The sequence below is a fragment of the Solanum lycopersicum genome, chromosome 10 (assembly GCF_036512215.1).
Source record: "Solanum lycopersicum chromosome 10, SLM_r2.1".
NCBI lineage: Eukaryota > Viridiplantae > Streptophyta > Magnoliopsida > Solanales > Solanaceae > Solanum > Solanum lycopersicum.
In genome coordinates, this window is record NC_090809.1 from 40211196 (window position 1) to 40227212 (window position 16017).

Here is a 16017-nt window from a genome sequence, read left to right on the forward strand (position 1 = left end):
GGTAGGGTTTTGCCTTCACCATTGTTTTCTTCTTCCATTTTTTGATACATCTGGGTCAGACCCCTTCATTCCGTATTGAGGTTACTCAACTAACACTACACGAAACAAGATTATTGTGGAAATATTTAGCGGCGAACCTATTTGTTGCTACAAAAGTTAAATATCCAGTGGCGACATATAAAGACGTCACAATTGATAAACATTTAGTGGCGAGTTATGCTAATTTGCCACTAAAAGTCGTTGCTAATTCTCAATTATTTGTTCCCACTAATACCAAAAGTTGTCGCATCTAAATGAATTTTGTGGTGACATGGACGCTCCTAATAGGTCAATTTTATTTAACACACATAAAAATTTAAAAAGAAAACAAATGAAAATATCTTATGAAAAAGTACACAACTCTTTCTCTCCATTAGCTCAATTTCTATTCAAAAACTCATATTCTCAAATTTCCGCTTCATTTGTCTCCATTAGCTCAACTTTTCTTAGAAATTCTTCCAATTGTTACTCTCAAATCTGTTAAAACACTTCTAATTTCACAGAATGTGAACTATTTTATGTAAGTGCTCAAATTTCTTTCAGATGGTTTTTTCCCTAATCTTACTTCTATTTCTTTAACCCGTTCATAAATCTTTAGCAGATTGAAGTGTTTTAAAGTTTTAAAGCAAAAGGTTCTCAAAAATCTACAGAAATCAGAAGTTTCTGGAAGGTTTTAAGAAGGACGGTTTGATCTTTTATTAGCACTGCAAGATTTTGATGTTTTCGAAGCTTTGAAGATGCTCAAAAGCTTGTAAGGTGCCACTCATGTTAATGTCTAGTTATTTTTTATATTTTGTCAATGCAGAATCTTCACTGTTGTTTTGAGTTATCTCTTTCTCTGGGTTTATTGAAGATTTTTCTTTTTGAAATTCTCGATCTGTAGATGTTGTTAAGTAATTGTATGTTCATATTGATGTAGAAAAATGTACATAAACTGTTGTTTCAAAAGAAAATTGTAGTTCTATGTGTGTTGTTATTATTTCAATAGAACTTGATTTGTGTACATACATGGTAATATGTCTGAAACCTACTAAAAAGTTTTAACAGTTTGTAATGCCAGACATTAAATCTTGTTTGTGATTTGGTTTGCTAAAGTTCTTGAATTGTTATTATTTCAGTTGATGTGTTAGGTTGGTTGTATCTATACGTATGCTGAGCTCTTGATCTTATTGGATTAGATTAACTAAAGTTAAATATAGATAATGATGACTGAAGAATATGAATTCATGGCCGCTTAATCTCTTTGTATGTAACTTTATTAAATGGCCTTGAAATGAAGTTCTAATGGGTTTGTTAGTTCTGGAATTTTGGATTTGGTGTAGAATTACTTTTTTTAGGTCTCAAGGCTTTCAAATTCATTTTAAGATATCTTCTTACTTATAGTTAAAATAGAGCTTTCAATCCGATCAAAACTTAGAATTTGAATCACAAGAGCTGGTGCAACACTTGCTGCTGCAGCCGCTCTTGCGAAATAAAGGCTCGATCCTACAAAGAAGTGGTTGCCCATGCGAGGGTGACTAGGTCACCAATACTCGACCCTGTAAAGTCATGGTCGCAAAAACAACCTCGCCTACGGATCCAACGTCTGCTCCTATAGAGTCGGTCAATACATTCATCCTCGCATTGGTGACCCATTTTCTACTTTACCGTAGCAACAATAACAACAATCAAGTCACTAGTGTGTTCTTATTTATTTAGTGGATTGGACAGATATTTCCTTGGCGATTTCTTGTGGGATTCTGTACATTTAGTGTAGAGTAGCTCGGGGACATCGTAAATATTTTTTTTCACACTCCTAAATCCAATAGACCTCGTTTAGATTCAATTTTTTGATATTTATGTTGTATTTTTATTTTTACCTACTTACTTTCTTTTAATATCCTCACAACTTAAGCTTCTTTTTTGTTTTGCTGAATTTTTCAGGTAATTTTTCGAACAATCTTGGCCGGATTGTGGTCTACATCTTTCTAGCAAACTTTGATATTTGTGTATTCTTTGATTTTCATCATTAGGTATGCCATAGAAAAATCACTACTCATTTATTTTCAATTCTTGTCTAGCCTCCTCTTTGCTGATATTTTTAACTTTATTTATCCAGATTTCTCTGTCCATGCATGATCTCACAATTTTCTGTTCTAGTAATTTTTTTCTTTTACGCTAAATTATGACATATCAACATTATTGGAAATATAATTCTTGTATGCAATTCATGATTTTCTATGGATAATTTTCACGGAAAATAAGCTCCTTTTAAATATAAATTGGTACTTTGAATTGTTGTTTATTCTTTTGGATATTCCTTTTTGTGCAGCAAGAGTCGAACAGATTCGCAAATGGGTCCTCAATTGATCTTTCTCTTTTGTATTTGTTACTTTTGTTAAGTTTATCATTACGCAAATTGAATTAATTAATTAATTGCTTTTTTCTTGAAAGTAGGAATGGATAAAAGTTGGTAAATATTAGGAATAGAGTTGATTATAGGTATAGAGATGGAGTGAAAGGTTTTCTTAATTGGGCATTTAGTAAACCCGGAGTGAACACTATGAATTGATGTTCTTGTACAGGGTGTATGAACACAATGTTCAAGTTAAAAGTTGATGTAAGAGGAGACTTATTAAAACGGAGCTTCTGGGATTCTTATAAAGTGTGGTACTTGTATGTAAAAATGTTAGCTAGAGTTGAAAATTATAATGTCACCCGTAAAGATGAAGTAGAAAATAATAGCAATGAAGATGATGACATTACTGAAATGATTCAGGATGCTTGTGCATATACAAATGTGGAGAATAATATAAATTCTTCAGAGGGTAATGAACAGCCAAATATCAATGCAACAAATTTCTACAAATCGTTAAAAGGAACTTTATCCTGGCTGCACAGTCTTTTATTGTTAAATTACTTCACTTGAAGTGTCTTAATCATTGGAGCAACAAATCGATGGATGAGTTATTAACCTTCTTTAAAGAAGTTCTTTCCGATGGGTCATTTGTGCCTATTTCTTTCTATGAAGCAACGAAAGTTCTTCGTGACCTAGGATGGGGTATACCAAAATAGATGCATGTCATAATGATTTTATCTTATTTTGGCGCGATTATGCCAATTCCCAATCATGTCCTAAGTGTGGTAAGTCTAAATTGACGTCATAAGAACACAAAGGAAAGAAAGTAGCTCATAAGGTATTGCGACATTTTCCTATCAAACCAAGGCTTCAAAGACTAGCATTGCAAAAGGAGACATCAAAGAAAATGAAGTGGCACAAGGAAGAAAATGTTTATAATGGTGTCATGCGCCATCCGTCAGACTCAATAGAGTGGAAATCTTTCAATGAGTGTTATCCTACTTTTTGAGATGAATTAAGAAATGTCCGATTAAGTTTAGCAAGAGATGGATTCCAACCTTATGGAAATATGAGTATCAATAATAGCATTTGGCCTGTCATTCTAGTTCATATAATTTGCCACCATGGGTTTGCATGAAAATTTCATATTTCATGATGACACTTCTTATTCTAGGCTGTAAGTCTCCTTGCAATAATATTGATGTATACTTACAACCATTGATTAAAGAGTTGAAATATTTGTGGGATGGGGTGGAGACTTATGATGCACACTCAAAATATAATTTTCTTATACGTGTGGCTCTCATGTGGATGATTAATGACTTTACTGCATATGAAGATCTTTCTATACGGTCAACCAAAAGAAAAGTTTGCTTGCCCTTGTTTCCATAAAGACACACAATTGATTGCCTTACGCAACAAGTTGTGTTATATGGGTCATCGTCACTTTTATCCCAGAAATCATCCTTGGAGTAGAAATAGGGTGTTAGTTGATGGGAAAGTGGAATTGGTGTCGCACCTAGACCTTTAACAGGTGATGAAGCACTTATACAATTACAAAATTTAGCCAATGTGAGTTTTGGTAAAGGACAAAAAAGAAAGCGTAATGTTTCTACCAATGCTTATTACTAGAGGAAGAAAATTATCTTTTTTCAATTGCCTTACTGGAACAGTCTTAGGTTAAGCCATAACCTTGATATAATGCACATAGAAAGAAATGTGTCTAGTAAAATTTTATCAAATGTGATGAGTATTGTTAAAAAGACAAAAGTCACATGGAAAAGTAGATATAATTTGGTTGACCTTTGTATTAGGCAAGGGTTGCATCCAATTGAGGATGGGGATAATATTTTGTTAACAGTGCTATGCACTGTCCCCTCAGGAGAAGTTCAAGCTATGTGAATTCTTAGCTTATTTGAAGGTTTCGATACCTTTTCACCAAATATTTCAAGGTGTGTTAATGTACTTGAGAAAAAGATAAATTGGTTGAAGTCTCATGATCATCATGTATTATTTCAAGACATTTTACCAGTTGCTATATGTGGTTTATTGCCTAAGGAAGTGTGTGAAGCAATTATAGCCTTAGACAAAATTTTTCAAGAATCTATACTCTAAGTTCTTAACAATTAAAGATTTTGCCATCATTGAGGCTGAAATTCCTATAATATTGTGTGAACTTCAAATGGTTTTCCTCCATTATTTTTTGATGTCATGATTCATTTGTTGATACACTTGGCTAGAGAGGTAAAACTTGATGGACAGTTCAATATCGGGATATGTACTCTATTGAGAGGTAACATATCCTTCTGTAATTTTGATGTCAATATGTTTAAAATGTCATATTTTATACTTATATTAATGGGAAGTCTATTTGTAGATATTTGTGAACACTTAAATCATATATTTACAATCATGCTCATCCAGAAGGTGCAATTGTTGAAGGTGATGACGCAAATGAGGAATTACATTTTTCTCAAACTATTTTAAGAGTATCTCAACTAAGTTCAATAAATCAGAAAGAAATGATGATGGATTTGAATCAAACGGGGATATGTCTATCTTTAAAAAAAGTGGGCAAACAAAGGGGTCTTCTAATGGAAAGAAACTACCCCACGATCAATTCAACCAAGCAGTTATGCATATTCTTCAAAACTGTGAAGAGGTTTCACCATTCATGGAGTAAGTCTCTTATTAATTCATATTTAATTTCACATTAACATAATTTAATTAACATTAACTAACACAAAATGTAGGGAATACATGAGAGAGATTGAAATACAAGGTTCAACAAGACCTCATGGAATTATGAATAATGATTTTATTGATTGGTTTCGTGCACGTGTAAGAATTTACGAATAACACTTAGTTAACTAAAATTTTTGACATCTAAGTATGAAAAAGTCTTTTTTTTAGATATTTGTACTAGCTTCACAAGGACGCACAACTGATGAGCTCATAAGCTTAGTTGTAGGTACAGAACAATTGGTGCATCGATATTCAATATTTATGGTGAATGGATTAAGGTTCCAAACAAAAGAACTTGTGAGAAAAACACAGAACAATGGAGTTCTTGTGAGAGGAGATGATTCAGACACTAATAAGGAATATCATGGTGTATTAGATGACATTTACGAGTTACGCTACGTTGAAAATAAAAAGGTTCATCTATTCAAGAGTCACTATTGGGATGTGGCTCACCTAGGAAGAGGATATAAGATTGACAAATATGATTTTACAAGTGTGAATACTCATTCTGCCTTAAATACAAATGAGTCATTTGTGTTGGCATCTCAGTATGAAAAAGTATTCTATTTGAAAGACATGGTTGACAAAGATTGGCTCGTTGTTGTTAAGACAAATCCTCGAGATCTTTTTAATATGCTTGAAGTTGGAGAAGCAGTAATGAATAAAGAAACTTATCAACAAGAGGAAGTGGAATGTAATATTTTGTGTCCCAATGACCATGAAGCTGATATTCATGTGTATTTACATAGGGATGATGTTGAACCATAAATTGTTTTATGTACCAATGATATGGAAAATAAGAAAGATAATTTCATTAATGAAAATCATACAGATGTATCTGTGAGTGAAGATACTGAAGAAGAGTTACTAGATGATAATGATGGAAAATGCAGTGATGAATATTTTTGAAGATTGAGAAACAAAGACTACTGAAAAGATGTTTAACTCTTGTTTGATAAGTTCTCTATATTTTGTTCTTATTGGGATGAAATGAAATTGATCATGACTTTTGTAGCTTTAACTTTGTAAATAGAATCAACATTTTAAGTAGAATCAACGCTTTACATTTCTATCAATGGAACAACAATACTTGTTAGTAAAGTGTCCCACATACTTTTTTAATATAATACTCTGATTTATGAATCGATATTTTCCTTGGCAGGAAGATATAATAAGCTTTAATTTCTGATTCTGATACTTCTCTTTTTATATATAATGTTCTAGCAAATGAAAGGAATTGGTCGAGGACGTGGACGACGTAAAGGTAATAGTGGAAGAGATGGTGCAGGAGGTGGACGTGAAAATTTCTAAGAACGTGAACATTTTGGTACTACATCTCAGCCAACAATACAACAAATAAGAGTTGCTGAAGTATAATTGGAGACAGGACAGACACCTAACCCAAGTCAACGACGTCTACAAGTGGAACAAATATCAAGTGATCCTCTCCAAAGAACATCTCCAGGGACAATAATCAATAAATCTAGAAGAAAGTATTCGTCCTTCCATAGAGGTTGAAATTGGTATATGCTAGTTCATATACCACCCTAGTAGATAGACTCAATTGCTTAATATCAAGCAACTTCAGCACATGATGGGTGAAGTTGGTCCAACACAGTTGACAACAGGATGTTGATTTTGATTCTCATGTGATAGTTTTTCTTTTTGCAAGTATATTGGGTGCTGTAATACGAGTGTATATCAATTTTATCAAGAATGTAGAGCTAGTTATTGTTTCATTCTTATTCAAGTGTATAACCATGTTACAACAATGAATCTCTAGCACAAAGTAGAGTTTGTTAAATGTTCTTATCGATATAACAATTGAGTGTGGTTTGATGTGTTAACTTTGTAACAGAATTTCAAAAGACTCAAAACCCTTTATGACAAAAATTTGGGGTCCTGAATTTATATTGGTGAAGTAACTATGAAAACTAGTATACATTATGATAATTTATTATATGAATATTCACTAATACATTTCTTATACTGATAATTTATTCTTTGCAGTTTCTCGCATCTATAGGAAGAGAGGAAGAGGGAAATATAAATCTGAAACTATTGATATTAAAACTAAGTATGGAGGGAAAGAAGTGTAATCATTCTAGATGATATTGATAGAGTTGGGGGTTCTGAGGCTAGAGATATTGTTAATTACTTAGGCTTGAAACTGAGGATCAATACCTCGTTTCAAGATGGAAACAAGAAGAATATTGTTTCAAAATATGGAGAAGCAATGTGGTATAATAAGGTCAAGGTAATAAATCACTTTCAAAGTTGTGTTTCTGTTATATTACTTGAATTATCAAATTCAAATTACAATTTGTTCAGGACAAATTTGAAGTTTGTGGTGGGCTATGAGAATATAAGCTTCAAGGCTTTGTGATAAGCACAATGCAAAGACTCTTTAGAGCTTGGAAAGATAGATTACATAATCATTATTCTGCCTATAGTACGGACGAAGACAGATTGTTTAATCGTCTTGAGGATGTTGAGTTGAGGAGTGGAAATACTTAATTAAGAATTTTGACAGTGAGAAATTCAAGGTAATTTAATTAATAAATTGAGTTATTGAATTTAGAAAATACTTAGCATGGAAGAATGCTAGTTTTCTCTTTGAATAAATATTTTCTTAGATGTTGTCTTACTGCAGATTATCAGTGAAAGAAACAAAAAGAATAGAAAAAAAACAAATAACTTAGCATTCTTGTGGTACAAGATCATTTACAGAAGTAGAAGAATCTAAGGTGAAAATACAATTTTCTCGTGTTACTACACATACATGTTCTTGTGTCTTTTCCTTATATTGAATTATATTGTAGAGAGATTCACTATCAGGAAAAAAAGACATATCAGATAAAGTCTGGGAGATCCAACACACACGTAAAAGTGCTAGCGGAGAACGTGTATGGTTGGATCCACAATCCCAACTGATTCATGTAATTTTCTAAAATCATTCCCTTATTATCTTACTGATATGAGATTTTGGGGTTCATCTCGTCCTCCTCCAAATGTCGTTGTTGGTAGACTTTCTATGACAATGTATTGACAAAGTTTTTATTGTGCATTCAATGGACTACCCACAAACACAACAACAATCTGATACATTATTGATATATGTTGAGAAAGATATGAATTCATATATTTAGTGTATCAAGTTATTTTTATTTTCTTAAAATAGTGTATAATGCATTTCTTTTAACATTATGATTCATTATAATTCCATCATGCTATATATATTGTGTACAAATTGTATAATCTACCATATATCCAAAGTTGTTATATATCAATAGTGTTAAATTTTAGATGTATTTAAATTTAAAGGTTATTTACTTGTATGAATTAATCAATAAATATACTTGTACATAATTTCTATAGATAAAGCACCGTGTATCAAATTAATTGATATGTACATGAAACAATGTATAATATACAATTCAACAATTTTAAAACTTTATTACATGGATCATATGCATATCAACTCATTATTGTGTTATGTATCACAAAAAAAAAAAGGTTATTGAAAACAATTACATGTACAATGTATCTTTTTATAAAATACAATATTTCACAAAAAAAAGAAGAAAAGATACATCAATAGTAATGTATCATGCACTAATTTTTTCGCACGATACGTAAATTAAATTTATACTAAATATATAAAAATATATCTAATACATAACAACTATCACAATTCATACATTAATGTATCGATCTCAAACCTAAAATCTTGCGGACAACAATTACTTATTTAATGTATCTATTAGAAATACAATCAATTTAAACAAGATACATATATAGTAATGTATTGATAAATCTATTTATCTCGAAAAGACACATAAAAAATGATTACACAACATTATAAAAGGTATGGATGATCCATCAAAACTATGTATCTCTTCAGCCTTTTTGTCTATTGTATCAATACATAGCTGATACATTGAAATTTAGCCTCTTGTTTCTTCACATCAACAATTTATCAGATCTTCAAATTTTTTTCTCAATTCATCGATCTCTAACTCACCTGCAATGACTGACTTGAGATTCACAGAATCAATATTTTAACTAACAACAATTTCATCATTATTGTATACCTCACCTCACTTTCTCAGAATGTGAAATGTATCAACAAGATTTATATGTTTATGTTGTATCAATACAATTCGATAAGTTTAAAAGATTCTTCGGTGGACAAGGAGAAAAGATTTTAATTATTAATTTATTAATTCCGTTGGGACTCAATTCGTTTCTCCATATTTATTGTATCAATAATTCCTTCTTCAACTTCATTTCGTCTATAAATTTATTACCGGAACACTTGATTTATTCTTTATCTTCCACAAAAAATGACCCTATTTTAGTGTCAAATTTCATTTACAACAATATTTTCATCTCTTTCTCCAAGAACTAAATTTACAAAATTGTTTCTTGGAAATAGTTTCAACCCATTTGCTAAAACCACCAAAAGAAGCACCCGTCTCTTTGTTACGCTTTGAGCGGTTCTTTTATTCTCAATGACGATTTCGAATTTGATGATTTCAAACCATGAATCGTATGTCCAATCATATAAAAATTTGATTTTAAATTTTTGTAGAGTTATATAGATTGGAATGAATTGATATCAATTAGTTATGCATAATTTATCGGAAAGAAAATCAATTCTGTGTGATTTGTGGGGGAAAAAATCAATTTTACGTTAATATTTCATATTAAGTGCAATAGAAAAGTTTTATAATGTACCACAATTAATGTATCCAAATGAAACTTATGTATCCGAATGATTGAAATTTTAAGAAATTTCAGTAAAATAAAAAAATAGGAATAAAATGTAATTTAGCTTACACTATGGGATATGATATCTTTTATATTCCTCTATTTTGGCAATAACAATTATATGTAGCTGCATGAAGATTCTCTTTCAAGATTATCCTTTCTTTTCTTCATCATACTGGTTTGTTAATGAACTAACATGTAACAAAAAAGAAGTACATGAGTAAGAATATATCATTCTCAAAGTCTTTATTTTTTTTTAAAATCTCAAATTTCCAATAAATTTTAATAACAACTTAAGTTGGTTAGTATCTTACTAACAAATTACCAACCTATTTCTAACAGAATTATATTGTAAAACTTAACAACGAAACTCTAACAGATTACCAACCAAAATCTCACTAAGTATGTTAGTTGGTAAATACGACGGGAAAAAATAGCGCCAAATTTAGCAACATCCTATCACTGGATTAGTAGCTGAAATATTACTAACGCACATCTTTTGTTGCTAATATTACCAATTAAGTATATATTGGCTGGTAAATGACAAAAAAATATTTATACAATTAGTAGTTTCTGAGAACGTGCTTCACACGCGTGTTTCATGTAAATTTTCATAGATATGTTAGAATGACTAAAATTTCATGAAAATATATATGTAAATTGTAAGGAATAATAAAATGCAACAATTGCAAAATAAGAATAAAGAAGTACAACAATAAAAGATTCATAAAAAAACTAAATTAAGAAGTCTAATAGAGAAAAAGACAAAAGAAACATATTTAAGAAAAATACAATGCAATATTTTTCTTATAAGGCTAATGTATATATAGATGAAAAAATAAGTACAAAATTAGTAAATAACTCTCTGAACTCTTATAACCTCCTTCCATATCCTATCAAAGTTCAAGAGTCTTCTTCATCTATTTTAACTATAGAATAAAAATAATAGCGTAATAATCTTGGTAAGGGTTTCATGAGATAAAGAAGTTGAATTTATATAGATAGAATAGAAGGAATATCAAAAGATATATTAAAGTTTTAGTTTAAATATTTGAAGGTTATTAATATATGAAAAGATTAGAGTTATGGATATTAAGAGTATAAAAGTTGAATAAGTAATTAGAAAATAATAATAAATAAATGAAGAATAGGAAAAGGAACGGAAAAGGGCCTAAAATACCCTTGAAATATTGAAAATGGTACAAAACTATCCTTCATCCACCTATTGGCTCCAAAATTCCTTTCTCATTCACCTATTGGCTCCAAAGTACCTTTGTCATCAATCTTCGTGTTCAAAATTGACCACTTATTTAACAGTATTAAATTTAAACTATGTAAATATTTTTTTAATACGTGACACTCAACTATTTGTTATAATTTAACCTATAAATATAATTTATAAATCAATCTACTACCCAACCATTACTATTAAACCCCACCCAAGTAATAAACCTGCTCCATTACTAATGCAACAACATGAAAGCTAGTGCCAATGAGTGTTTCTAAAAATTTGAGCATAAATGTCCATAGAAGTGCATTATCATACATTCAAGTCCCCAATCAAAACATATTATAATTCAAGTGTCTAAATAAAAATTACCAATAAACTTAAAAGCATGTCTATGTTCATCTTAATTATTCCTCGTCTCAATTATGCGGTTTTACTTAATAGATAACTTATTTAAAAATAATATATTCAAGTTTAAATATTTAAAACAAATAATAAATATTTATTATATTAAAAAAGTACATGAATTAATTAGGGATGTACTACTTGTTTACCTTTAATCATAAATTTCGAATTCAAGCTTAAAAGAGAATCGTATTGGAAGTGACCTTTTAAATAAGCGGCTCAAGCTAAATTTAATTTAGGCTTCGATTTGGACTCAGATAATATTGGATGTCTTTTGTAAAAATACGTAATTTCATCGTATTTTAGTAGTATTTAGGGTGATTTTGATATTATAATTTATTTATTAATTGGGTAGGATTTAATTAGTAATAGGTGGGTAGTCAGTTTATTTATAAATGATAATAATAAATTAAATTATATCCAATAGTTGAGCGCCAAGTATTTTAAATTTTTTTATGTAGTTTAAATTTAAAACTGTTGAATAAGTGGTCAATTTTTGTTAATCTTGATTTTTTGAAAATGGCAAATTTGTATCGAACAGGTAACGCAAAACATGATCCAACGAAATACAGAATACGTGTTCGAAAAAGGAATTATCTTTGTTTGAAAAAGGGTGTTGGTGGCGTACGAGTTTAGATTATTTATATAAGGAAAATTGATAATGTTCTATTACTTATTTATGAAAATTTATGTGTACGTTTTGCTTAAAGCAGTTTACTTAGTTAAGAAAAACTACTGGAAGGGTTTATATTATCAAGTAGAGTGCGTTGTGGTTTTCTACGTGGAGAAAAAATTTGAGTTCGACATGGTTTTGATCGAAGTCCAAGTAGAAGTCAACAAGGAGTTGTATAAGACAAATACAAGTTGAACTAAACAAGGATTTGTTAAAGTTTCTGATCTATAAATAGGGAGCTATTTGCAATAGAAGAAAATGCGCACTTACAAAGAGAGGAGTTCAAAACACGATCAAGAGATTTGAGAGAGTTTAGATAAATACTTTTGAGTGCTGCGAGTTGAGTGATAAATTTTAAGGTTGTATTCAAGAGTCTTGTTTACAATCCGAGTAGTGTGAATATGAGTTACTTGATAAGTTGATGAACTTGAAGAGCATTAAAAGATATAAAACTAGGGATTAGTTTTATGTGTTGGGTAGTTAGAATTAGAGTAGGTTACAGAGCTTTGTAATCGTGTATTGTTTGAAATTTATAATTAATACAAAGTGTTGTTTAAAATAATTATTTTTATGTTTCAAACAAACAGAAACAAGTAGTTTGTACGTGTTCCTTTGAAGAATTCAGGAGGGTAGAATTGCAACAAGTGGTATCACAGCGAGGTTATCTTTAAAGAGTCTAACAACTCAAGATAAAATCAACATGAGTTCTTCATCTCCACTCGGACATGGTAAAGGGAAACACATCAACAGACCTCCATTATTCAATGGACAATACTAATCATGGTGGAAGGCAAGGATGGAAGAATTTATTCCAGCTGAAGACTACGAATTGTGGGTGAGTATTACTAAGGGACCACTAAATCCTACTATTACTGATAGTGAAGGAAATAAAGTGCCTACACCCACAAATACATATAATGAAGGGGATTATAAGATGCTAGGAAAGAATGCAAAAGCTAAGTACATTCTTGTATGTGGATTAGGACCTGATGAGTTAAACCGTATCTCAAGTTGTACCTCTGCTAAACAAATATGGGATACCTTACAAAACGCTCACGAAGGTACAACTAAAGTCCAAAAAGTTAGGATTGCCAGATTGTGCTCTGAATATGAAGCTTTTAAGATGAAATCCGGAGAATCTCTTCAAGATATGATTACCAGATTCACTATCGTGGTAAACGAACTAATATCATTGGGTATAGTATACAACACTGAGGAACATGTTGACAGTACTTAGGACTTTGCCTAGGTCTTGGAAAATAAAAGTCACTGCCATTAGAGAAGCCAAGGACCTAATTAATATGACTCTAGATGAATTAGTTGGAAATATCAAGACTTATGAGATGAGTGTCACCAAAAGAGGTCATGGAAATAAAGAGAAAAATCTTGGTCTTAAATCAACTGAAGTGACGAATCTGACATAGGTGACGAAGATCTGGCTTTGATAAGTAAGAACTTCAAGAAACTCTTCAAAAGGGGAATAAACGCTACCATGAAATCACCACCCACGAAAGAAAAAAATCTTAAAAGACCACAAACCGGAGGTTGTTTCAAGTGTGGTAAGACAGATCATCAGAACAGGCTCTTCGGACATGTATGAAGATGTTGAGGACATTGCTTTGATGGCATTAGAAGAATCACATGCTGAACCTGAATCAGACTCTGAAGAAACTGAGGTAAATATTCTTAACCTAAAAGATAAACTAGTAAAATTCTCTAAGAAAAAGCTTTCATTCCTATTGCTTGCATCCATAGATACAATTCAAGAACTTGTTAACACCAAAAGCAAACTACTTGCTTCCCTGTCTAGCTTAAAGTTTGAGAGCATTCATCTTAATAAGAACAAACTCGACCTTCAAGAAAAAATCAAGCAACTTGAATCTCAGAATCTGGAACTAAGAACTAAGAATTTCAAATTAAAAGTTCTTAGTAAAGAAAAAGGGGGTGAATTGCCTTACCAAAAACTTGAGGTCGACAAACTCAAAAATAACTTAAAACTAGAAAAGTAAAACTCTATGAGAATAAATTTTGAATTAACTAGAATGAGAAGTTATTTGGAAAGAGAAAATAAATGGAAAAAATCCTCCATGATAGTAACTCATCTAGGTAACAATAATAGGAACATGAAAATCGAAATAGGATATGAACAGTTCATAAATAGGAATCCTATGTTTTGTATTATTTGTGGTAACTAAGGTCATTCTAAACAATGTTGTTCTAAATACAAAACTGTCATTGAAGAAAATAACTCAAAAAGAACCTATAAAACTGTTCAGAGGAACAAGTACATTCCTAGAAAAAATAGTCTGCCCAAATGGGCTCATAGAGATCTTATTTACCCTTTTGATCAAAACAAAGAACCCAAGCTAATTTGGGTTCCTAAATCTAATCTCTAATTTTTTCAGGAAGAAGTGAGAGTAAGCAAGAAACATTGGTACATGGATATTGCTTGCTCAAGATACATGACAGGTAATAAGACATCTTACTAGAAGAAGGAAAAGGAGGTATGATAGCTTTTGGTGGTGGAAAAAAGGGTCAAATCAGAGATAGTGGAAAGATTGGAAGATCTGATGAACACTCAATAGATAAAGTCTACTATGTGGAAGTACTTAGACACAATCTACTCAGCATATCTCAGTTATGTGACAAAGGAAAGAAGGTAATCTTTCGATTCTCTGATGTTGAAGTAATCAACCTAAACACACAAAAATTAGTGTTAACCGGAAATAGAGATAAACATGTCTACACTGTATATACCTCAACTATCTCTGACAAAAATTTGGTGTGTTTAGGTGTGTTGGATAAATATCCCTTGTTATGGCATAAACGGTTGGGTCATGCTAGCCATGTACAATTGAACAAACATCACTAAGGATTTAGTTATAGGACTTCTTAAAAATAAGTTCAAGGAGGATAAGGTGTGGGTAGCATGTAATCTAGGGAAACAAATAAAATCATCATTTAAATGCAAACAAATGATAAGCTCAACCTGTTTCTTAGAACTAATTCACATGGATTTATGTGGACCAATGAGGGTTCAAAGTAGCGGGGGAAAATATGTGTTTGTCTTAGTGGATGATTATACTAGGTATACCTGGACACTATTTCGCGCAGCAAAAGATAATGTCTTCGAGGCTTTTTGTTCACTGGTGAGAAAATTTCAAAAAAAATATGGGAAACAATTAAAGGCAATCAGATTCAATCATGGAACTTAATTTGAGAATTTAAAATTTGCCCAATATTGTGACTCTCATGGAGTTGATCATAACTTTTCTGCCCGTAGAACCCCCCAGTAAAATGGTGTGGTAGAAAGAAAGAACAGATCTCTTATAGAAATGGCTAGAATTATGATGATCACAAGTAAAATCACAAAGCAATTCTGGGAAGAAACAATAAAAACTGCTTGCTACACTATAAATCGATGCATGTCAAGACCTCTGTTAGAAAAAACCTCCATATGAATTACTAAAAGGCAGAATGCCCAACATTTCTCATCTCAGAGTGTTTGGATACAAGTGTTTTATTCATAAAAATGGAAAAAATCTGCTTGGAAAATTTGATGCTAGGAGTGACAAAGGAATCTTTCTTGGATATTCTACACATAGTAAATCTTATAGGGTACTTAACAAAAGAACTATGCGTGTAGAAGAGAGTGTTCATGTGTATTTCGATGAAAGCAACACTATATCTAAAGAAGATGTGCTGGTTAGTAAAGCATCAGCTGAAGAACATACTGTCTCTTAGCATAAACAGGTAGAAGAAACTTGTTCCTCTAACACAGTAAACAGAGAAGGTACTGAAACTCGTAAAATACGA

General features: G+C 31.3%; 1 protein-coding gene and 1 long non-coding RNA gene across 8 annotated transcripts; both read left to right on the forward strand.

Annotated features, from left to right (window-relative positions):
* The first annotated feature begins 390 nt into the window (after positions 1 to 390).
* LOC104649679 (uncharacterized) lies at positions 391 to 6969 on the forward strand. 7 transcript variants are annotated; one of them, XR_002028688.2, is made up of 6 exons: positions 391 to 559; positions 638 to 795; positions 1963 to 2051; positions 4618 to 4670; positions 4755 to 5056; positions 6347 to 6969. It is a non-coding gene; the product is annotated as an uncharacterized lncRNA (long non-coding RNA). The 7 variants fall into 7 exon arrangements; XR_743578.3 differs by having other exon boundaries at positions 641 to 795; XR_003244095.1 differs by having other exon boundaries at positions 641 to 795; positions 4802 to 5056.
* A 6028-nt stretch (positions 6970 to 12997) lies between these two features.
* LOC138338837 (uncharacterized) lies at positions 12998 to 13438 on the forward strand. Its single transcript, XM_069289921.1, has one exon. It carries the CDS (start codon positions 12998 to 13000, stop codon positions 13436 to 13438), a length of 441 nt encoding a protein of 146 aa, XP_069146022.1.
* Positions 13439 to 16017: the final 2579 nt, after the last annotated feature.

Bases quoted from the DNA above. Each gene is read 5' to 3' on its own strand.
- LOC138338837 (XM_069289921.1), top strand. From the start codon at position 12,998: ATGGAAGAATTTATTCCAGCTGAAGACTACGAATTGTGGGTGAGTATT.